We start from the raw sequence: 26,258 nt of genomic DNA, 5'->3' as shown, positions 1-26,258 counted from the left end.
TTAAACTGTTGGTCCCCCTACAAAGTGTATTTATGCACACACACTATGATCTGCTGTTTTTCCTTCACTGAACTCTGTATAAACGATTTAGGATTTAGGAAATTTTCTGAAGGGTTAATGCTGCCAACTGATCATCAACAGTAAAAATGACACATTTGACCTCTTCCCAACAGGGAAAACACCAACAATCTAGAATTCATGATTATTTGGTGTCATGGCTTTGCGGTTAAAAATGAGTCAATGGGTCAAAAACAGCCAAGAACATGGGGCCGCACGATTAACCATATTATCATCACAATAACAATTTGTGGTCCACGATCAATAATTAAATATTGTCATGATTTTACAGTTTAAACACCAAGTCTTTATTTTAATGAGTGGAGTTTACAGATTGTAGTGCAACAAGCATGAGGTGACTGAGTCTAGATTGCAAGTGTTTTTTGAGGAATGTAATGTTGATCAGGTAGCCTTTGCTTCTGTTCAGTCCAAACTTCCTAAAATAACACAACAAACCTCATTAACCACCTTAAAAGCCATCACAAAGTGGCTGTCATCAGTGGGTTAATAAGCTCAGGAGAATTCTGCTTTGCATTTTTTATGCATTACTAAACCAGACAACATTTGTTTTATAAGTCAACAAAATATTCGTGGAGATTCAGCAGTTTTTTTTTTTTCTGACATGTTTGCCAGTCATGTAGACAGAAAGACACTATCCTGTATTATTGTTTCAAAATAAAAAAAAGTCATTGTGGCCCTGTTCACGCAGATATTCAGGTTAGTTTTCAGTAATCTGATGTCAATTTATAAAAAGACTAGCCTATTTTATGCATGAAATAATGAAATAGATAACTAATTACATTTATTTCTGATTAGACCATGCTCTTTATTCAGTTTTAATAGGTATATACATGCTTTTTTTAAAATAACATGATTAAAAGCACATTAAAGACTAAACACATAAAATAAAACATTCACAAAGGTGTATCTAATAGAAAAACACCAAGTGACGGGCGCTGCTTTCGGTTTTAAAACAATCAAGCAGATTTAAAAAAAAATCTAATTTGCAGAAGAGAAATGACTAAAATTTAGCAAAAGGAAAAGATTAAATATATCAGGACTGTTGAAAGAGCATTCTACTTTATATATTCTTTCAACTCAATACAACAGCTAAGATTATGAATGACAGAGTGTAAAGCCGTCTCTCCTGCGTGCTTTAGCAGCACGTCCCACTGTTTATGAATGAGGAGGCCAAGAGAATACGCAGTTTAGTTTCACCTCAAGATTTTTAAATAAAAACTAACACCGAACTGCTCATCACACTCAAGAAGTTACACTAAGTTAAATGCAAAACTGTTGTTAGTTGCACCTGCAGGAAGCACAATGAACCGAACACGCCATTCTTTTAATTCAATATTCGTGAAGTATGTGACCGAACCGCAGATGCTTTGTCATGTTGGTCGCGACACTCTGCTTTATAACTTATTAGTTTATTACAATAATTACACTTAGCTTTGCCATCGTTCTTCACCACATGTAGCCACTCTTTCGAGCACATCTTGCGGTCAATCTCTAATCAACTGTTTAGATTATTACTGAAGGTGCTCTCAAGCTGCAAAGTTCCTGGCAGAGTAGCAGGTGAAAAAATGTGCATGCAAAAAAATGTGTAAGAACTAGTAACAACTACTAGAAGCAAGTTTTAATCCATAAAGAAGTTCATGGAAAAAAAGGAAATTGTGATCAACGTGACATATGCAAGTGGAAAGTACTAAGCTAGGGGTGTCCAAACTCTGTCCTGGAGGGCCGGTGTCCTGCAAAGTTTAGTTACAACCCCAATCAGACACATCTGGGCTAGCTAATCAAGCTCTTACTAGTAGTGGTGGGCAAAGCAAGGCTTCATGAACGTTTCGAAACCCCACTCTACGGTGACACCTAGTGGTCATTTTTATATATTGCACTGAAATAGCTTCAGCAAAGAACAGTTGAGCAAACAGGTATTAAACCCCACTTTGTAAGCTAGGATCTGCAAGCGATTTAGTGGAACGGTTAGGGTTCCTGACTACCGTGTGGGGATACTGGGTTCGAACCCAGACTGATGAAGCTATTTTGAAATGCTTTAATATCTGTATGAAATGCTTTGTTCTTGTATCGTTTTGTTTCAACATTGGTCTGACATCCGAATAAACACTTTGTGAATAAATATGTCTTGTTTTGGTCATAAAACAGGGTTGTTGCTTGATCAGACATGGTTGTGGCCAGAAGTTAACAAGAGTTATTTATATTATTTAATAAATTTCCTATTGTATTTTATTAACATCTACCCAAAACCTAAACCCAACCATCACAGTTCTGTAAAATATTCATTATTTTTTTACAGTGTTACAAAAATGATGCTAAATTAATGGTGTATCAGCAGCTGTATCCTATCTAGACTACACTAGAAAACAGTAACATTATTAAAATACATAAATCATGAATTCGGAGTATTTGTACAAGTCGGGATTCGAACCCAAAAGCCATTTCAAGCTCAGTAACAACACGCACACGCAAACAATTTTGGACCCTGTTTGTCAAACGCAGATTCGCCAGGTCTCGAATCGCTTCTGAACTGATCGATGCTTTAAATTGCATTAGTCACGTGACCAGGTTTTTTGAAACACTTTAGTCACGTGACCAGGTGTTTCGGATCATGCTTCGGTGCAGTGTTTCGAAACACTTGCCCTTCGGGATCTCGATACTATGTCGAAACATCAGTTTCACGTCAGCCATCCCTACTTACTAGGCTTTCTAGAAATATTCATGCAGGTGTATTGAGGCAAGTTGGAGCTAAAAGCTGCAGGACACCGGCCTTCCAGGACGAAGTTTGGACACCCCTGTACTAATCCAACACAATCACTGTAATAGCAGATATCTTCTACGAGAATACTGTATGTCGTCAGCTCAGTTAAACTTGTTTTAATTTATTGTTTTTATTTATTTTATATAGCGCCAGTGCCCAAGGACGCTTTACAAACAGTAGGAGAACAAGAAAAGTAAGAAACTTAAGAAGGTAAAGAAAATGGGAGACTAATAATACATAAAAGAATGAAGATGGTAAAGACATGGGAACAAGTAACAAAAGAAACTCATTCCTGTCTTTCAATGAGTGCTTATGTGCATTTAGGAGAACTAGGCAGCACACTCAGGGCTGCAAGATGGATTTAATTTAGTATTCTTATTATTAAAATATATCTGAATGAGGATCAAATGACTGAGTTGGTCTTTGAGAATGAAAACTAACCTGTTTGTTCCTGCAGATCTTCATGTTTGACTGTGAATGTTTCTTCAATCTTCACATCTTCACTCTCCTCTTTAATAAACGCCATCTTTATAACAGTGTGGAGATCAGTCGCTTCAGCAGTTTTTCTCTGTGTTTGGACACTTTATCCTGTTTAAAGTGAACAAAACAATAAACATTTTCTGTTTAAAATAAATCAAACAATGAACAGAAACAAAATAACTTCTCTTCAACACTTGCTTCAACAGTTTCTTTTAATGAGAATAATTAACAAAAAGATGAAAGAAACAAGAAATCAGAAAGAAATCATGGAGTTAAAGTTGGTTTTATATTCGCACATTTGTTCAGTGACAACTTGTGACATGGTCCTTGTATTGGTTACCATGGTACTTTGAGTCTGAAATCTCATCTAAGTAGGACTTGAAAACAACATTACTATTTATTTGACTGTGAACAATGTTGTATGTTGATAAGATGATTTCCCTGTTTAGAATTAGCAAAATAATTATTTAAAAAGTTATATTAAGTTAGTTTAGGAGAAAGTCTGAATGTGCAAATATAAAACCAACTTTACCTCAATAAAGAAAACAGGTCTGAGCTAGAAACAATAGCCACAAATGAGCAGATTAAAACTAGTACTCCATTTCTTACATGTAGTGATGTATACATATAATGAACTGACATTGTGCTACTTAATAAATTAAACCTTCATTAAAACATTTATTATACACATTTCTGTTACTTTAATCAAACAATAGCCCTCGATTACTGTGAGTAAAATAGTACAACGTTGTATAAAGAGTAAATAATATTGTCAACAACAGGTACATATTTAGCATCAGAGGGAAAACCTGAAACTTTAATCAATCGCGTTATATCTGTAAAAGCTTTAAAACAAACCTTTCTCCACTTGAATCACATCGCGGGAGCAGCGCAGCCTTATGACGTCACTCGCCACGCCAAAATAAAAGTCTTTTTTGTTTAGCTTTTTTTGCCACTTGCAGTTATGTTGATACATTTCTCCCTCGTTTCCCACTTTACACAACATATCTGCTATCTCTCACACAGACACAGATATTCAGAATTTAAAGTTAATCAAAACCTGTAATCTAAACATTTTTAAGACAATTTTGAAAAACGTTTTTAGGGTCATTATGACTATAAAGTGCCTTTGAGACACCAAAATTAAAATATATATATTTTTTTTAAGTTTGAGATTTTTTATTTAACCACATAGTTGTTGTATTAATTAGACCTTAGACTGTAAGAAATGAATGTTGGTCAAGCTCCTGCACCTTTTACAAATAATCTGCAAGCAGAAAAACAGGAAACAAACCTCAAATTGTGTCAATCCTGTCATGAACAAATTCAAAGTAGTATAAGTATATTTTCATTTCAGTGTGATTATAACATGTATATTTTCAGAAAGGTAATGTGTCCCTTTACCAACCCTACTTCACGGAAAAAGTCTATTTATAAAATTGAAATAATGGACAAAACATTAATTTTCCAATAATATATGCAATCAGTGCACATTCTTTTCTAAATAAACCCCAAGATCTAAAATATTTTGTCAAGATTTCAGACAATATTAACTGTCCTTTATTGGTTAATTAAGAAATCACACGAGATGTTTTGCTGAGGTTATAAATAATTTGTTTATTTTCATAAAAGTTGAACATGACAGTGGAAAACAAGATGACAGGGTGGACATTAGCATGACAGGGTGGAAAAAGGCTTTATTTAGTGAACTAAATATAGAAGAACATTTGAAAAACACAAGGTACAACAAGAAATATTAAAGGGTTCATATAAAAGGGTTATAAAGTGTTCAAGAATTCAAACTTCTGTTTTCACTAATACTGCAAACCACTGAGCCACCATGCCGCCTCTTCTGTTATCAATTAGGTTTTATCAATATGCAAATTAATGGTAAAATAAACAATTATTGTCCTTCAAATTAATCTAAATTTGCCAATGAATGTAAATCTTTATATTGTACACTGTATTGGAGGAGTGAAGGGAATGTTGGAGACAACTCAAGTTAAACACCTTATTACTGTTGTTTTGTTTTTTTTTCAGAATAAGGTAAATAATTAGATTACAGATGTTCACATAAATGTACAAATACTTAGGGCTGTAGTTTTATTTCAAACAGTCAGTGAGCTCCATTATATGGATGTTAAAAGGATATTCTTTATATAGACTGAGACAGATATTGCCAAAAGGTTTGTATTGTCCACGACTCATATTGCATCTACTCCTGCAGTATGTGTGTGAATAAGTGTTGTGACATACAAAACATGAACTAATTAACAATAAAATATTAAAGACAATAAAGTGTCAATAACAATGCATATATGACCACCTTGTCAAGGAAGGATTTGTGACAGGGTGGACAATGACAAGGAGGACATTTTTGGCTAAAGATAGCATTTATTCAACACATGTTATACCTGCAGCTGTAAAGTGTTTCCCTATTTAAGCTCTTTGTATACGGTTTAAAAGCTATATCTTTAATTTCTGATTTTTTAAAATTCATTAATATTTCACTATGACAGAGTGGACATGTGAAGCTTGACAACATACAGTTTCAAACACAACATGAGGAAAAACAGGAAACATAAGTGTAGATATTTACTGTGTGCACATCAGATGTTTCGGGGATGCCAATGAATCCATCAGAGTACATCTTAAAGGGGCATTTACCACATCATGACAGGGTGGTCAGCAATTTTAAGGACACGTGCAAAATGATTAATGACATTATTAAAACATAATAAGTTATTAAAATGCCTTTTTTGTCAAATAACTTGTTAAAGACAATAAGAAAATTTAAAAATCTTTTTTTAATTTGATCTAATTTACCTACATTTTAGACTCACTGAAGTTGTCTGAGCAGTGTGTGGGACATGGCAAAATCACATCTATTCAATGAAAGAATATGGCAAAAACAGACAAAAACATATTTTAAAACACTTATAATTCTACCTGCATGTGTGTAAAGGTTTAACCAATTATATCAAAACATCAGAGTTTCATTATTGAAAAAAAGGTAAACAAAAAAGACTTTTATTTTGGCTTGGCGTGTGACGTCATAATTCTGCGCCACTCCCGCACTGTGATTCGACTGGAAAAAGGTTTGTTTGAAAGCGTTTACATAAATATAAACCGATTGATTAAAGTTTCAGCTTTTTTATCGAATGCTAAATTTTGTACCTGTTGTTATTATTTTAACCCTTTATACAACGTAGCACTGTTTTACGCACAGTAGTGAGGGCTATTGTTTGAACAACAGGAATGGGTGTAATAAGTGTTTTAATGAAGGTTTAATTTATTAAATAGCATAATGTCAGTCCATTCTAAGTATACAACACTATATATAAGAAATGGACTAACGTTACTAGTTTTATTCAGCTAATTTGTGGCTATTGTTTCTTGCTCGGACTTACTCTTTTACCTGATTTCTTTTTGTTAATTACTCATGAAAAGAAACTGTTGAAGCAAATGTTGAAGAGAAGTTATTTTGTTTCTGTTCATTGTTTTATTCATTTTAAACAGGATAAAGTGTCCAAACACAGAGAAAAACTCCTGCTGAAGCGACTGATCTCCACACTGTTATAAAGATGGCGTTTATTAAAGAGGAGAGTGAAGATTTGAAGATTGAAGAAACATTCACAGTCAAACATGAAGATCCGCTAGAACAAACAGGTTAATTTTCATTCTCAAGTCATTTGATCTTCATTAAGATATATTTTAATAATAAGAATACTAAATTAAATCCATCTTGCAGTCCTGAGTGTGCTGCCTAGTTCTTTTTTTAATCAACTTTCTTATGGGTTTAAACTTGTTTCTAGTAGTTGCTATTAGTTCATAGAGACAGTATCTGAGTTAAAATTACATCATTATTATAACAACTAATTACCAGGGCTATTGTATTCAATAAAACTTTCAACTTTTTATTCAAAAGGTCATTTTAACTCTATTTATCATTATGGTTTAATTATTTTCCTCACAATAACATTTGTTTAAACGTGCTCCATGTATTTACTGCTGAGGACATCCACCTGCACAGATTGTTGTACATATTTTAGTTTATTATAGTTTTTAAAACTTTTAAAGCATTTGTTAATTGGTTTTTTATTTTAAAGAAAGTTTATGTTGGAAAAAAGTGTGTGGATAAAAGTAAAGCTTGCTTGTTTTTACACAATATTTAAGATTTTTTGCTAAGAAATATCAAAATTATTTAAAAAATTTATTATTTATTTATTATTGTATTATTAAATTTATAAAATTATTATTATTATTTATTTTTTGATAGGGCAAATAAAATCCTTTCTATCTGTGCCATTTGAAAAATCCTTTAGCCCTTTATGAGTGTAAAATTTCATTCATAATGGTCTTGAAATTGTCTTTAAAAGTCTTCAATCTAACTTGGTGAAACCTGCAGAAACCCTGGTTTAAAGTATGTAAAAAAACATGGATGCCACCAATTTTAAACGTGCTGAATAAAATGAACACTAAAATAATTAATTATTATAAAATAATGTACAAGGCGATGCAGTGGCACAGTATGTAGTGCTGTCGCCTCACAGCAAGAAGGTCGCTGGTTCAAGCCTCGGCTGGGTCAGTTGGCGTTTTTATGTAGAGTTTGCATGTTCTCCCTGCTTTCGCGTGGGCATCCTCTGGGTGCTCCGGTTTCCCCCACAGTCCAAAGACATGCGGTACAGATGAATTGGGTAGGCTAAATTGTCCATAGTGTATATGTGTGTGAATAAGTGTGTATGTGTTTCCCAGTGATGGGTTGCAGCTGGAAGGGCATCCGCTGCATAGCTGGATAAGTTGGCAGTTCATTACGCTGTGGCGACCCCAAATTAATAAAGGGACTGAGCCGAAAAGAAAATGAATGTTGCTGTGGGACGATGTGAGACAAAGCAAACAAAGATCCTGAAAACAGTGTTATGCTGCGTAGGCATGGGACGATAACCGTTTTCAAGGTATACTGCGGTTTGGGAAAAGTTGAGGTTTTAAAACCGCCAAGATTTTCTACAGACATACTCACACCCCATAAAGAAAAAGGGAGAAAGTGAAAAATAAGTAAATGAAATAAACAAAAATAGATAAAATTTGAAAAATAGAAATTAGGAAATTAGGGATAAACTCTCACTTAGGATATAATACCCCTGAGCATTCAATGTAGGATAGAAAAGGCTGCCAAACCTCATAAAACTTTTTTGTAGAGCCTCGGATGGTGTACTTAAGGTGCTCGAGTTTAAGATGTGATAACACTTCTAATATTCAATGTTTGGGATGGCGGGTTTGTTTTTTTCCACCTGCGAAGAATCAGGCGTCCGGCCAATAAAGAAGAAAAGGCAATGATTTCAACATGATTAGCTGACAGGTACATTTCTTCTGGCACTGTACCAAAAATCGAGGTCAAAGGATTAGGATCCATATCTTTATTACATATAGATAAAAATGATCTAAAAATATTGGTCCAAAATTTCTGTAATCTAGGGCATCCCCAGAACATATTACTCAGATCTGCTGGCTCCAAACCACATCTGGGGCAAGATGAATCTGACCCTGGTACATTTTTGCAAGCTTGCTCTTAGATTGGTGAAGCCTAAGAAGCACCTTAAACTGAAGAAGACCATATACATACAGAAGATGAGTGTACCAGTTCTATGGCATATTGCCAGGCTGTATCTGATATTTCTAATCCCAGTTCGTCTTCCCATTTTTGCTTTATGCAATTTAGGAAAGGGGAGGCAATTCTTGGGATCACTTCATATAACATGGACATCATACCCCTTTGATATGGGTCCATATTTACTAATTCATCTATCCAGCATGCTTCTGGTTGGTTTAGTGAAGGAGAGAAGTGTTTTTAACGAAACTACAGACCTGAAGGTACCTAAAAACATTAGACTGGGGTATCTCAATATCTGTTCTTAACTGTTGAAATGAGATAAACGTGCCATCTTTAAACAGGTCCTTAACACAGTTAACTCCCTTCCTAGACCATAATTGGAATGCTGAATCTATAAGAGAGGAAGGGAATAACGGATTTAACAAAATGGGAGCAGAAGGCAATGCTTGATTATTATTAAAGTGAAGTCTGAATTGTGACCATATTCTGAATGATCCATTAATAACTGGGTTATTCGTAGAATATTGTTTACTCACTGGAATCGAAGCACAAGGTAGTGAGTGTAAAGACACTGGATTAGACGTGTGCTGTTCCATCAGTAACCAAAGTGGGCTTCATCATTACAGATGTTGGAAAACCAGAATATCAGTTTGTGTAAATTGGCCGTCCAATAATAGTATAGGAAATTTGGCATTGCCAATCCACACTCTTCCTGCTTTCTTTCCAAGAATTTCTTTCTTATGCAAGAAATTTTCTTATCCCGGAGAAATGTAGAAATACAATTATTCAACTCCTTGAAAAATGACTTTGGAATAAAAACAGGCACAGTCTGAAATAGAAACAGAAATCTTTGTAGTATTTTCATTTTAATGGAATTGATCTTTCCAGCCAAAGATAAAGGAAGGGTTGACCACCGCGTCATGTCTCGTTTGGCTTTGTCTAATGTCTTTTTAACATTATTATTGAACAAATCCTTATATTTGCGTGTCACACTCACACCCAGATAAACAAATTTATCAGGGCGTACTGAAATAGAAAGGATTGGAAGGACATTTGCTGTGCTCTATCATTGATAGGGAAAAAGAGAGTCTTTGTTAGATTGACTTTGTATCCAGAAATATTTCCAAATTCTGAAATTATTGTAAGAGCTTTTGGAATACATGTATCTGGATTAGACAGAATAAGAAGATCATCCGCATATAGCAGGAGCTTATGTTCTTGTCCCTCTCTGAAAATTCCTTGCAAGCCATCTGAGTTCCTTAATATGGTTGCAAGAGGTTCGATGGCAAAGAGCAGAGGGGACAGAGGGCAGCCCTGTCTCGTTCCCCTAGAGAGTGGAAAGCGTTTAGAAATTATGTTATTTGTTCAAATGGATGCTTGGGGCCTGGAATATATCATTTTAACACAGGAATAGAATCCAGGCCTAAAACCAAAATTTTAAAGTGCTGTAAATAAATAGATATACTCTGTTCTATCAAATGCTTTATAGGCATCTAAAGAAATTAAGACCTCTGGATTGGTATTATTTTTAGGTGAATAAATAATATTAAAAAAGTGACGAAGGTTGTAAGATAACGGTCTCCAACAATAAAACCAGTTTGATCTGATTGAATTATCTTTCTCATGACTGACTCCACTCTGATTGTCAGCCCTTTAGCCAGGATCTTATAATCACAGCAGAGTAAGCTGATCGGACGATAAGATTCACATTTAAGTGGAAACTTATCCTTTTTAAGAAGTACTGTTATAACAGCTGATGTAATTGGGTGGGGGGCGGGAATGGGGGGAGCGGGTGTTTGGGGGCTGTGATTCTGAGACAAGAGTTTCAGCAAATACCTTGCACAACAGGGGTGTGAGCTTCACAGAAAACTTCTTATGAAACTTGGCCAGGAAGCCATCAGGGCCTGGTGTTTTTCCGGTTTTCAATTTTTTGATCGCATTTTCAATATCAGAAGGTGTTATATTTCTTTCTAATGCCAACTGATCTGAATCACAGAGGGATGGTAATTATAAATAATTAAAAAAGCTCTCAATACGTTCAATTTCGTTTACCTAAGAGCTGTAAAAAGTTTTATAGACGTTTTTAAATTGATCATTAATTCCCTGTTGATTAGTAATTAGATTAGATTCAACTTTATTGTCATTTCACATGTACAAGTACAAGGCAATGAAATGCAGTTTAGGTCTAACCAGGAGTGCAATAGCAGCAAGTGCAGGATACAGCTATAAGTTATAAAGTGCAGTTATAGAAAAACTATGGTGATATTTACAGATGGATGTACTATGAACACTATATACAGGTTGTATTAGCTATGAACAGAGATTTACAATAAATGAATATGTGTACAGATTACTATTAATAATCAGTGTGCAGATAGATAAACATAATTACAAATGCATAATTACATATGTCCATGTGCAGTGGGTATGTACATTTCAAATAAATGAATCAGTGCTATGAATATGTGCAAAATTTAAATGTGCAAATGTTAAACAGTGCAGTGATTGTGAGGAGTATAAGTTATGAGGAGAGTGGGGGTGTATTAGGAGGGCAAAAGAGTTAGTGAGTGGCAGAGTTCAAAAGATAGACAGTTCTGGATGCTTGGCGCAGAACTGTGTTTCTTCTGGATGTCCTCTATGACCAGCAGTGTGGTCCCTGTGACGTGTTGGGCAGTTTTCACCACCCGCTGCAGTGCCTTATGCTCAGCAACAGAGCAGCTTCCATACCAGTCTGTGACGCAGTTGGTCAGGATGCTCTCTATTGTACAGCGGTAGAAGTTCACCAAGACAGCTGATGACACCTGGTTCTACCAGGCTGGAGGTGTTGGTGGTTCAGAAAAGGTCCTTTGAGATGTGGGTCCCCAGGAACTTGAAGGATGAGACAGGCTCACAGCCATCCCATTGATGTGGATGGGAACATGTGAGCCTGTTCGTCCCTTCCTAATGTCCACAATGAGCTCCTTGGTCTTGGTGGTGTTAAGGAGCAGTAAATTTATCAATAAATCAATACATTTTACAAAATCGTCATCTGCCAAAAGTCTTGAGTTAAACCGCCATGTACGTTGGGGGATTACATTGCCTGGAGGGGATTACATTGCCTGGAAAACATAGCTTTAGTGAGACTGGACAATGGTCCGAAATAACAATACTACCATACTCTACTGCTGAAATTAAGAGAAAATAACTGCTTGTCCAGGAAAAATTGGTCAATCCTGGAATAGGTTTGATGCACAGGTGAATAGAAGGAAAATTGCTTGGAAGATGGATATTTAAATCTCCAGGGGTCACTTACACCATATGTCTGAAGAAAAGAGTTAATACATTGTGCTGGCTGACTTAATGTATTACTTTAAGAACTAGAGCGGTCCAAAATTGGTTGCAAAACACAATTTAAATCGCCTCCAAAAATTAAATTGTTTGTCGAGACTAGGAATAATTGAAAACAATCACTGAAAAATTGTACATTGTCCCAATTAGGAGCATACACATTGGCCAGGACCACAGACATGTTAAAATGTTTTCCTTGTATTTTTTACGTATCTGCCTTTTTTATCCAACACATTTGACTCCATAACAAACTGTACATTCTTATGTATGAGTACAGCACCACCCCTACTTTTGCTATTAAAGTTAGAATGATGTATTTGTGTATAGCCTCCTCTATTAAGTTTAGAATAGTCCTTTTTCAACAGATGTGTCTCCTGTAAATATACAATATCAGATTTTAACTTATTTAGATATGCAAACACCTTGTTTCGTTTCACTGGGTGATTTTGCCCCCGCACATTTCAACTGGTAAAGTTTGTCTTTACGCCACCCATTTTATGGAGGGCTGTCAAAGACATTTATCAGTAGCAGCCGAAATGTATCTGTGGGTTTTGTATGTAGGGGGATGTGTGGGGTAGAGGGAGGAAAGAGAAAAAAAGAAAAAAGGGGTGATCACACATACAGTTATAAACACGAAACAACAAAATTCAAACCTTGCGTTTAAACTTGCACACACTTCCAGCTACTCCCACTCTTAACTAGCTTACCATGTGGGACCTCACGTATAAAACAAAACAATTTGAACAGCTTCTGTTCTACAAAGCTACCCTATTATTGACAAAATATATTTGAGAACTAGAAATAACAACAACAAACATGTGCTATAGTGGTAATTTAAAAGTTAACCGGAGAGTGACATTAACATTTGTATTGTCTTTGACAGCCCAGTGTACTGTCATGATTGCCTTCATTTCAATGGCTTTCTTCAAAATATCCTCTTTTTCGGAAAAGTAGTGGCATTTAATCATGAAGGCGCGTGGAGCTTCTTTGTCGTCCACTGGTTTGCCGCGTAGAGTACAGTGTGCCCAGTCCAGAAGTAGAGTCTTCTCAAGGTTCAGGGTATCTTTCAGGATGCCAGCTAAAAATTACGTCACGCGTCTGCCGTGCTCCCGTCCTTCTTTAACTCTCGTAATGCGAAGATTTGAGCGGCGAGACCTCTCCTCAAGATCTTCGCTTTGATCTCAGCAGAGCCAGCTCCTTTCACGATACTAAACTCTTTTTCCAGGGTAGTAAGAGAGTCGGAGTATCCACCCAACACAGACTCCAGACCAGTCACTTGCTCTCCCGTTGCTTTCACTCTGGCGTTAATATGCTCCACAGCATTGCGTAACTCTGTCCGAAGCTGGTCAATTTGATTGCAAAGTTAATTTGACTGTGCAACAGGCTTTTCTTTAAGTTTAGCAATCAAATCGCCCTTTAGTGCACCAATCGCTTGATGGACCGCACTGTTATCACTCGCCGGAGCCGTCTCTTTTTTTTAGATGCAGCTTTCACTTCGGGGTTAGCAATAGCATGGGAGCTAGTAGTGGATTCCGCCTCCCTACGGTTGCTTTGGCCTTTATTCATCCTGATTTAAGTTGAATTACACTCAGAAGAGCTAGACTCATACACTTATAAACACTTATTTTCCAGTACAGGTTGGTTTAAGGTAATAGTATTTAGGATAAGAACAATATTAAATGAAATTTTAAGTTTCACGTGAGGACCTCAACAGTTTGCATCTTCACATGGCGCGGCTCCAACCGGAAGTCCAAAACAAATACTATAGCAATAATCACAATGAAACACAAAACTCTCAGCACTTACAACTCAAATAAAGTGAAAGGAAAAAAATGCAAATGATTTCAGGCCAGCAGATTCATCCGATTTGAAAACGGGGAAAAATAATAATGATTAGATTAGATTCAACTTTATTGTCATTACACATGTACAAGTAAAAGGCAACAAAATGCAGTTTAGGTCTAACCAGCAGTGCAATAGCAGCAAGTGCAGGATAAGGTATAAGTTATAAAGTGCAGTTATAGAAAAACTATGGTGATATTTACAGATGGATGTACTACGAACACTATATACAGGTTGTATTGCTATGAACAGATTTACAATAAATGGATATATGTACAGGATGCTATTAATAATCAGAAGTGTGCAGATAGATAAACAATTACAAATGTATATGTACAGTGGATGTGTACATAATTACAAATGTCCATGTGCAGTGGGTATGTACAGTTCAAATAAGTGAATCAGTGCATTGAAAATGTGCAAATTTAAATGTGCAAATGTTAAACAGTGCAGTGATTGTGAGGAGTATAAGTTAGAGGAGAGTGGGGGTGTATTGGGGAGACAAAAGAGTCAGTGAGGGGCAGAGTTCAAAAGGGAGACAGCTCTGGGGAAAAAGCTGTTCCTCAGTCTGCTGGTTTTTGTCCGGGGGAGCCTGAAGCGCCTGCCAGACGGCAGGAGAGAAAACAGTCTGTGAGCAGTGTGAGAGGTGTCCTTAGGAATACTGCGTGCTCGGCGCAGACAGTGTTTCTTCTGGATGTCCTCTATGGCTGGCAGTGTGGTCCCTGTGATGCGTTGGGCGGTTTTCACCACCCGCTGCAGTGACTTATGTTCAGCAACAGAACAGCTTTCATACCAGACTGTGACGCAGTTGGTCAGGATGCTTTCTATTGTGCAGCAGTAGAAGGACAGCTGATGAAAGCTGGTTCTTCTTAAGTTGTCTTAAGAAAAATAGGCGCTGGTGAGCCTTCTGGACCAGGCTGGAGGTGTTGGTGGTCCAGGAGAGGTCCTTTGAGATGTGGGTCCCCAGGAACTTGAAGGATGACACAGGCTCAACGGCCATCCCATTGTTGTGGATAGGATCATGCGAGCCTGTTCGTCCCTTCCTGAAGTCCACAATCAGCCCCTTGGTCTTGTTGGTGTTAAGCAGCAGATTATTGTCGGTGCACCCAGTGGCCAGATGCTGTATCTCCTCCCTGTAGGCAGTGTCATTATTGTTGCTGATTAGACCAATCACTGTGGTGTTATCTGCAAATTTGATGATGGTGTTGGACCTGTTCACAGGCCTACAGTCAATGGTAAAAAGGGAGTAGAGGAAGGGGCTCAGCACACAGCCCTGTGGTACACCAGTGTTGAGTGTGACGGTGGTGGAGCAGATGTGGCCTGATCTAACATTCTGAGGTCTGTTAGTCAGAAAGTCCATAACCCAGTTGCAGAGAGATGTGTCGATATCCAGGTCTCTAAGTTTGATCATTAACTTAGAGGGTATGACAGTGTTGAATGCTGAGCTGAAGTCAACAAACAGCATTCGTGCATAAGTGTTTTTATTGTGAAGGTGTGTGAGGACAGAGTGCAGTGCTATGGAGACGGCATCTTCTGTGCTCCTGTTGCCACGGCAGGCAAACTGATGTGGGTCCAGTGTGGATGACAGAGAGTCTTTCAGATGTGCCAGGACCAACCGCTCGAAGCACTTCATGATGATGGGTGTGAGTGCTACAGGGCGGTAGTAATTCAGGCATGTTGGGCTGGAGTGTTTAAGCACTGGCACAATAGAGGTGGTTTTAAAGCATGTTGGCACAGCTGCTAGGTTAAGCGACAGGTTGACAATGTCTGTGAATACCTCAGCGAGCTGTTCTGCACATGCTTTGAGGACGCGCCCAGGAATATCGTCTGGTCCAGCAGCCTTGCGCACATTGATCCGACTCGGTGCGGTGTAGACTTCTGAGGAGGTGAGTGTGATAAGTAAGTGGTCGATTGAGGAAGTGATCCTGGTGTAGTGTTTTTTATTGTCTCTTTCAAAGTAAGCATAAAAGTCATTTAGCTCGTTCAGGAAGGTGACATTTGTGGCTGTGGGTGTGGACTGGCTGGGTTTGTAGTTGCTGGTGGCCTGGATGCCCTGCCACATGCGCCGAGGATCAGAGTTGGAAATGTGCTCCTCTAGCTTTAGCTTGTAACAGTGCTTGGCCTTTTTGATGCCCCTCTTTAGATTAACCCTGGAAGTGCTGTAGGCCTGTGCATCCCCTGATCTAAAGGCAGTGTTGCGTGCATTCAGCAGGAGGCCTCCTTGTTTATCCATGGCTTCTGATTCGGGTATGTGGTGATTTGATTCTGGGTTGTAACACTGTCTATGGTAGTGTTGATATATTCCAGAACAAAGGACGTGTAACTGTCAATGTCTGTGTGAGAGCCATAGGTGGCCTGGAAAGCAAACATACTCCAGTCTGTATGTTGAAATGAGCACTTCAATAACAAGACAGCAGTCTTTGCTCTGTTACTTCGATACGCACTTTCGCTTTTTGTTTCTCACAGCCAGTCGTTAGGTTTCTACTGCTTGTCTCGACCTGGTTTCTCTACTCGTTTCCCCACACTGCAACAGTTCAGTCGGCTTCTCTTTCTTCCGCACCCCACTTAATACTGCCCTCTTCAACTCTCCTCCTCCTCCTCCTTTATACTCTCACCCATTTCCTTTTTGCTGTCCTATGGGTGGAGACCAATTAAACAAGAATCAGAAAACACCAATAATCATGAATGCATGATTATATGCTGTCATGGCTTTGCAATCAAAAAAATGTTGTTATAATAGAGGCCAAATGGAAAAAAAAAAACGACCATAAATATAACGAAAAGGGAGTAAATTTGCCCAGAGTGTATTGAGTTCATTTATTTATTTATTTTATTATATTTTCCCAGAAAATTTCAAAATAAGATGTCCCAAATATCAGTCGGTTAGCTGAAACACAAAGAAAGTTTTGGCCAAATTAAGCCTCACAATTACCCCAGAATGGATGAAAATGATCCAACAGCACACAAGGGGAAACGTGCACATTCCAGCCTTTATGCAGATTAAAAATTAGAATTAGAAAACTTTATTATCCACATGTGTGGAAATTTTATTTTGACCTCTTAAACATCACAAATACAAAAACACAGAGCACAAACACAAAGCTTCCTACACCACAGATTACCAACACACAACCCTAGACATATAATCTACTTCATGGTCATTTATTCAGTATGGTAATAGCAGACCGTATAAAAGATTTCTTAAAAATATTTGTTTTTGTTGTGGGTGCTCTGTATTGTCTACCTAAAGGAAGCTTTTCAAATTCATAATAAAGAGGATGAGTTGAGTCCTGAACTATCTGTGAGGCTTTCCGTCTGGTCTGGTTTGTTTACAGTTCCACACGCTGCTTCTGGGGCTCCTTTATGTCCTTACTAGCCATATTAACGATCTTTGCAAGTTTATACTTGCTTCTAGCTCCAAGATGTCTGTACCAGCAAGAAATATTATAGGAGACAATACTTTCAACCAGACTGGTATAAACCTTCCTCAGAATACCCTTACTAACATTAAAACTATTTAATTTTCTTAAAAGAAAGAGTCTCTGTGTTACCTTCTTTTAGATATAGTCTGAGTGTTGAACAAAATTTAAGCCACTATCTAAAATAATTCCCAGATACTTAAAACTGTTTACAATCTCCACATGTTGACCCTCAATAGTAACTGGATGACATATAGGCTGCCCTTCCCTACTTATAATTAGTTCCCTAATTTTCAGGGCATTAAGTGACAAAGCACTCTCTTCGCACCATGTCACCAGATGTTCTATGTGCTCAATAGCCGCATTTCCACTGTCGGGCCAGTGCGAACCAGGTCTTTTATCAGGCCCTGTTTTATATTGGTTTGTTTATTTAATGTGATTTTATTATATTATATATATTTTATTTTATTATATTTGTAATTTTATTTTAATTATTTCAATATAGCTTAGGCTATTTTATCTAGATATGACACTATTGTTTTAAGTCTACAAAAGTGGACACGTAATTTAAGTTTTATGTCTTTCTGTTGTATTCATATTGTGTATTATCTACAAAAAAAAAAAAAAAAAAATTAAAAGCTGCTCGCGGCATTAACAAAGCTGTGAAGGGAGCGCTCTTTTGCTCGCTCTCACACACACATACAGGCATCTAAACACGCACAAGCACACCTATTAAATTTGACAAAAACTCTCGAAAACGTTTACTGTCTGCTGTGTCTTTAATATGGTGTAAAGATTATTATGCGTTATTGAAACATCAAGGTGGACGCAGCAAAGAATGTCTCTTATAAATTAAAACTTTATTATTTAATGCAACAGCCTAACATTTAAAAGGGAAACATCAGGAAGATCATACGCAAAAAGACCCCAAGCCTATGAGGCTAGATGGTTTCTTTTCCTTATTTATTTGTTTGTTTGTTGCATGTACTTGTGTGCAATCGGAAAACTAGTGTCCGCCTCTCCTTTCACTCCGCCCGAACCCCTAGCTGACCCTCTTTGGCCAAAGGTATTCGGCGGGCCGTTAAAGGCCAGCCACTGGCCAAGAGAAAGCCCCGCTTTGGCCCGATCAGGCCTCGGAAGTGACAGTGGAAACGCGGCTAATGTAGGCCCTCTCTAGCTCCTCTTTTCCCTTGACCATAAGTCCAACCACAGCCATGTAATCAGCATACTTGAGTAGGGTAATATTGCTTTTAAAAATCTGCAGATGCTGTACAGATATGTCTCATGTCTGCGAGGCAAATATTCAGCTGTTTGTTCAGCTGTTACCCCAGAACTTTTTTCTTCTGATGCGATTACCAGTCAGGCACAGAATGAACAAGTACTCCCTGTCTGCTTTACACATTTTGGAAAAACATTCTGTTGTAGTTATGAATATATACGAATAAAAATAGGCCATTAACAGCTTTTGTTAAGATTGCTTAAGATTGCTCTCCAGAATATCAGACCCTGACAATTGTTATGGAATTGCATGAAATGCAATAAAACAATAAACTTTCTGATCTGAAAGAAGAAGAAGAAGATCATGAAACTGGCTGATTAACTGTTCTATTCAAATCAACCTGAGACAGTTGACAATAGGCTGGAAACACAGAGCTACACCTCACCAGGGGGGAATGCGAGAAAGTTCATCCTTCTCCTTTCACCTCAAGCCCTCCTTCTCGACTCTTAAGTTACCTTCTGATCCGAGCAGATCATTCACATAAAATGTCCAAGGTTTTAATATGGTGTATCTTGTAGCACTAAAATCATGTTGGGATCATCTTAAATGTCTGTGTGATTGGTAAAGTGGTCTTAATGTCACTGTACTATTTCACTGGTATATGTTGATTTGTTTTTTGGCTTTGATAAGATCTTTGCCAGATGCTCCCCCTCATTAGAAATGGTTAACTTCTCAAATTCACCTGGCAGAGTCTCGGTGACGCTTCTATTATCTTTAATTTATGGCTACTTGTTCTGAGTTGAGTATTTAATGGAAATGTGGACAAATATCATTGGGATCTTGTAGCCAAGACACCTCGTTGCAGCATCTCTGTGACTTATGCTGCAACATACTTCTCTGGTCAGTTATGCATCTCTTTAATTTATCTGTAGGGGTAATTTAGTTTTAACCCAAAGAATGACCAGTCTGTCAGATGAAAAAAAGCCAGAGTCAGAGATTTTAAATAAACAAATAAAGTTTACTGAAGATAGTTTGCAGCTTCAACAATCGAGAAGATTTCCTAGAAGGGTTGCCACCTGTCCCTTAAAATACAGAATCATCCCATATTTGAGAAAGAAAATGGGCATCCCGTTTTAAATCAATACGGGACGGGTTTTGTCCCGTATTTATCATATTTTTAAAGTAGCTTTTCATGCAAATCATCCCACACACATTTTATGAAGATGCCTCATTTCCTACTTTTGATTGGGTAATACTAATGTCATCGTTAGTTTGATTGGTCTTTGTCTAGTGAAGAGGGCGGGTCTTTTAAGCAGAGTCTGTCAAGTCTTGACAGAGAGTAATGGCAGATGCTTCTCCAGGTAACCCCCGAGTCTGAAAGTTTCAGAGTTTAAACGCAAGCGACTGCAAAAGTACCGCAGAGTGTTAGAAACTGTTATCAAGCCATGTTTCCATGTTTGGAGAGGTGTTACTGCAAATAATGACTAATGGTTTAGCCAAAATCTGTTATCAATTCTACCCTTTAAAATTAGGTTTATTAGTATGTTCTCCTCTTCTCTAGGTTACAGCAGCTAAATTAACTCAGGTGTACCACACTATTAAACATAACATCAGCTATATCAGCCTGATCTCACAAGAAAATGTAAGTATTTTACGTTTTGTCAGTTTAGTGGCAAATTTGTACGAATTCGTATGAGTTCAGTCATTGTGGAATGAGCAAATCGTACTAAATTGTACGAATTAGATCGTACGAATTAGCCACTAAATCAAAAAGTTAGTAATTGCCATGAGATTGTGTTGGCTATATTAGTGCTGCAGAGTTGTAATAGAGAAAGACTGACTACATTTTTTTACACAGATTTCAACAAAAGACAGTTTATTTTAAAGTCCAAGTTTTCACACTTTCCTGAAAACATATTTTAAGTTGCGATTTACCACCACTGTCATGCTATTGGGCCTGTGATTGGGGATGTGGCCACCACTGCAGTATGCGTCCCTTATTTTTTTGTATTAAAAGTGGTAACCCTAGTTCCTAGGCCGCTCTGCCTTACATTCACAAATCAATAACAATTATACTCTCACATAAAATCATTAACTACGTCATTCATAGAGGTGTTCTAACCTAATTGGTTAAAACACAGATAGACTTGGAAAATTCCCACGTGGGGTGCGTGCGTACAATTCTGAACAAAACCTCAAGCATAAACGTCAGACATCCACCAGACTGTTTAGAGCTGACTCCAGACCTGTTAAACGGTTCCACAATCAAATAGAACACATACTCTTAAAGTACAAACTGTTTCTTACCCAAGGCTGTGTACTCTCAGCCGTCTTTATCAAAACTGGTTAAAAGCCGGTGTAATCTACATTCAGGCAGTTATATCCTCACTACACAAAGTCTATCTTGAATAAAAAGTAGAATCACTTTAAAAGAATTAACCGTAAAAATAGCAAAATCACTTTAGACATTTTAGATAGTATTAACTCATAGAAATAACTATAGAAACAGTTGCTTCCAGTCTTCAGCCCTTCAGTTACAATCGAGGTCTCCGTGACCTCTGACCTAGTTTGGTGGCTCCTGAAAATAGTTACAAAAAGACAGGCAGATGCACTGAACATTCTTATATTAAGCAATGTGTTAACTTTATATTTCAATAATCGTATTTGATAAAAAAGAGAAACACGATGATGAGAAAAGGAAAAATGTTGATCCATGCTGAGACTGATTGGAAGGTAGAAATCCGAATCCTTCATATCTTTGAGTAATGGATGTTGTATTTTCACAGTATCAGCTCTGAATTGGCTTTCTGATTGTTTTATTGTGTAATTTGCAAAATACAATTTTACCTGACAAATAAAATGTTAAGTTTTGACTCATTCTGAATTCTCCTGAAATCTTTTTATATCCAGTGGATTAAGTAGAGTCTGCGCTACCTTTATGATTCGACATGATTAGACTTTTGATTTTAAAGGCACATTTGACTGTACGGAGAAGTGTGGCACGACAGCATGGAGATCTTTAATCATCTAATCACTGATTTTTAGCAAGTTGCATGGGATTGGCTAAATTGACTTTTTTTTTAAGGATGAGTGGGCAGTTTGCAACCAGTCTATTTGAATATTAGTTAATCTTGCACCCTCTGACTAACTTCAGAGTGTCGACATACTGTCCGTGGGAAGACATGCAAAACTGGGGCATTAAACTCTGATCGGCGTTTGGTCCCTAATGAACGTACAACTGAAGAGTAAAGAATCCGATTTAAATCAAAACTCTAAATTAAGTCATAAATGATGAATGTGATGTGTATTTCTAATTGTAAGAACAGTCTACAATTTACAACACTTAAAATTGGAGTCAGATTAAATTCTGAGCTAAAAAACGAATATAAATAAATTCTAATAAATAACAAAATTCTTTTCAGAAGCACTAGAAAAGGCTTCCATGCATTTAACCTTCAACCATACTGTTAGTTTCATCATTGGGCTACTAGATGAACTTCTACACTTTTTAAATCTGTGTCTTATCAATATGACCAAAATGACTTTTATGATCAATTATGTAAGAAACTGAAAACTGGACTGACATTTTCAGTTTACTATAACTTCTATGTTAAGTGTCTTTTGGCACAATTTACATTGTACATTGTAGCCAATGTTTCCAGTGTCTTTTCACTTTTCAGCTTTTGATGAGAGTTTTTAAGACTTTATGAAAACTAATGTTTAATTTTTATTTATTTCAGAGCTAATTGAAGATAATGAAATGAGGAAAGAGGAGGAACATGTCAAAATTGAGGAAAAAACTAATTTACAGACTGAAGGTATTTTGAAAAGGAAAGACAGGAATCGTTTCACCTGCACGCAGTGTGGAAAGAGTTTTGGAAGAAAAGGCAATCTTAATATTCACATCATGATCCACACTGGAGAGAAACCATTCACATGCACCCAGTGTGGGAAGAGTTTCAGCCAATCATCATCCCTTAATCTACACATGAAGATCCACACTGGAAAGAAACCATTCACTTGCACTCAGTGTGGGAGGAGTTTCAGCCAATCATCATCCCTTAATCTACACATGAAGATCCACACTGGAGAGAAACCATTCACATGCACTCAGTGTGGGAAGAGTTTCAGCCAATCATCAAACTTAGATCTACACATGAGGATCCACACTGGAGAGAAACCATTCCCTTGCACTCAGTGTGGGAGGAGTTTCAGCCAATCATCATCTCTTAATCTACACATGATGAGCCACACTGGAGAGAAACAATTCACTTGCACTCAGTGTGGGAGGAGTTTTAGCCAATCATCAAACTTTAATAAACACATGAGGATCCACACTGGAGAGAAACCTTTCACATGCACCCAGTGTGGGAAGAGTTTCAGCCAATCAACAAACTTTAATCTACACATGACGAGCCACACTGGAGAGAGACCGTTCACATGCACTCAGTGTGGGAAGAGTTTTAAATGCTCATCACACCTTAATCAACACATGAGGATCCACACTGGAGAGAGACCATTCTCATGTACTCAGTGTGGGAAGAGTTTCAGCCACTCATCACACCTTAATCAACACATGAGAATCCACACCGGAGAGAAACCATTCACTTGCACTCAGTGTGGGAAGAGTTTCAGCCAATCAGCCAACTTTAATCAACACATGAGAATCCACACCGGAGAGAAACCATTCACTTGCACTCAGTGTGGGAAGAGTTTCAGCCAATCATCATCCCTTAATCTACACATGATGAACCACACTGGAGAGAAACCATTCACTTGCACTCAGTGTGGGAAGAGTTTCAGCCAATCATCATCCCTTAATCTACACATGAGGATCCACACTGGAGAGAAACCATTCACATGCACCCAGTGTGGGAAGAGTTTCAGCCAATCACCATCCCTTAATCTACACATGACGAGCCACACTGGAGAGAGACCATTCACATGCACTCGGTGTGGGAAGAGTTTTAAATGCTCATCACACCTTAATCAACACATGAGGATCCATAGTGGAGAGAAACCATTCACTTGCACTTAAGCTGTGGTCACACTGGACTTTTCTCTCCATAGACTTCCATTTATGTGCACGCGAATGCATCAGACCGAAAACACAAATTCGTGCATCAAGTTTCACAGTTCACTGCGTTGCAAAGTTCAAGCTTGGTGAACGCTGACCTGCAAAATTGCATCACTTGACTGTGTGAGACCAATCGAAGTTCAAAACATGACCTCCCTGGACAGCAAATTAAATAATGGACCAATCGCTCACTTTTTTAATGTCTAATCATCTTGTTTAATTCCGCCCCTTTTCGCAGCGCCGTACAACAGAATTTTGCAAGCTCAAACACTAGTGTGACCGCAGCTTCGGTGTGGGATGAGTTTCAGCAACTCATCAGACCTTAATAAACACATGAAGACCCACACTGGAGAGAAGCCATTCACATGTACTCAGTGTGGAAAGAGTTTCAACCGATCAGCAAACCTTAATGAACACATGAAAATCCACACTGGTGTGAAAGAGTTTATGTGCTTCAGTGTGAGAAGACTTTTATTACAGCTCCAAAATTGAAACCGCACCAGACAATTCACACTGGAGAGACGGTACAAGTGTTCACACTGTGACAAGAAGTTTAATCAGTTAACATATCTGAAACACACTGGAGAAAAACTGTACAGATGTCTGATCAGTGTCTACAGAGTTTCGCTTATTCGGTGCAGCTTAAGAAACACATGGACAAAAAGTTGCACACAAGACATGAATGCAGCAAAATATTTTCTCATGTGCACAGGATGTTGCATGTTTGAATAATGGTTGAAAGGGCTGAGTGACGGTATACTGTTTTCCAACACTTCTACACTGCAGTAGGTGGGGTTGTAAATGTGGACTGTTAGTTTGCAGTATAACATGGCCTCAAGTTCAGAAAGCCCATTAAATTGTCCTGTGTTGCATCTTTTATTAGTAAAGTTTCTTTACTTTAAGGTTCAAGATTTTTTCTAGTTTACTACATTTACTTGTTTCAGTAGAATATAAACTTGATGAATATTTTATGATTTAGGTAGAGTGACAGGAATTAAGTTTTACATTATTAATACAGTGTGATGATCCCAAGACTCCAGATTGGAGTATGTGGTAAATCCTGATTGGATGCCTGCATTACTTATCAATGGGTATATAAAAGTTGTAGCTAGCTACTCCGGGACGCTGTGGCTACTCGGGAGTTTATGTCAAGACCTGTCATCTCATTGACTCTTTAACCTTATGGTTTTGTTTTGCATTACTTGTATCATGTAGTTAAAGTGTTGTGATTATATCCTAAGGTCTTTATCTTCATTATTATCCCTAGACATTTGTTGGTAGCTTTGATTGATTGTTCTATGAGTGACATTTTATAATAAATAATTTGCATTCAGGCTATTTTGTTGGCTCATCTTTCTTTTATGTTGCGACTCAAACGAGCGGGTCATAACACTTTGCAAATAGTGTCCGGTTTTATCCGAGATCTTGTCCTTTCGGTCATGACCATAGGTGTGAGCAGGAACCTAGATTGAGCGGTAAATTCAGAACATTGCCTTTCGTCTTAGCTCCTTCACCACAACAGACAATCACATCAACTGCATTACTGCTGCCGATGCACTGAACCATCTTTTAATCTCACATTCCATTCCTCATAAAAAAATTGCAGATATTTGAACTCCGTCTGGGGTAAGGACTCTCCTTTAAACTGGAGATGGCTACCTTTTTTCAGTCAAGAATCATGGTTTCTGATTTAGATGTGCTGTTTCTTTCCCTGCCATGTCACACTCAGCAGCAAACTGTCCCACTGCATGCCGAAGGTCCATGTCCTATGAAGCCATAAGGAACAACATTATCTGCAAATGGCAGAGACGGTCTTAGCCTGCACCTAAAATTCTGTCAGTAAAAATTATTACATCTGATATCAGCCCCAAAAAAAACACATTTACAAAATAAAATAAATGGATGGATAGATAGACATTGTAGTGGTGGTAGGATAACTTGTTCAACCCTAAACCAAGATGGAGCTCTCTCAGGAGGGATGGACCAGTGTGCGAGATGTCTCAGACTAAAGGCGTAATAATGAAATAAATACTCAGGAAGCCCCAACTCCTTTTTATCAACTGTATCAAATTTTATCAAATGTACTCCTATGCAACCAAGGAGGCTTATTGTTCCAGTGAAATTAATTGACTAAATTATCAAACTGTTTTAAATATTGTAAAGAAATATTTACAGGGATATACTGAAGTAGAGAAGTAACTTTAGGAAGGCAATTCATGTTAAGTATGATAGTTTGTTATTTTGAGTACATCAGAGCAGTGGTTCTCAATTCTGGTGGTTGTGCAAAATTAGTTGATTGACAGTCCCAAATTAATTTTAGCTCTTATTGCTAGATCTTAGAATCACACCTGAGAAACCACAAATGCAGAGATTTGGCTTATCTTTAACTGCTTAAGATCAATTTGCACCAGATCAGCAAGAGACAACATTTGTTTGAAATTCCTTAG

General features: G+C 37.6%; 1 protein-coding gene across 3 annotated transcripts in view; it reads left to right on the top strand.

The window, feature by feature from the left end:
- The window catches only part of LOC130222051 (gastrula zinc finger protein XlCGF57.1-like), a 429,619-nt gene extending 404,475 nt beyond the window's left edge, over positions 1–25,144 (top strand). For 2 of the 3 annotated variants that reach the window (XM_056454676.1, XM_056454675.1), the window contains exon 3: positions 22,475–25,144. In XM_056454676.1, the coding sequence (XP_056310651.1) occupies positions 22,475–23,772 (1,298 nt within the window). In that variant the 3' untranslated portion in view covers positions 23,773–25,144. Of the gene's footprint in view, positions 1–6,368; positions 6,415–6,835; positions 6,986–22,474 lie in introns of those variants that run through there. The other variant, XM_056454674.1, reaches the window with a different exon arrangement.
- The last annotated feature ends 1,114 nt before the right edge of the window (positions 25,145–26,258 follow it).

This window comes from Danio aesculapii, chromosome 4 (assembly GCF_903798145.1).
Source record: "Danio aesculapii chromosome 4, fDanAes4.1, whole genome shotgun sequence".
Classification (NCBI taxonomy): Eukaryota; Metazoa; Chordata; class Actinopteri; order Cypriniformes; family Danionidae; genus Danio; species Danio aesculapii.
Note: the sequence above shows the minus strand (reverse complement) of the source record. Positions and strands in the feature narration are given on the sequence as shown.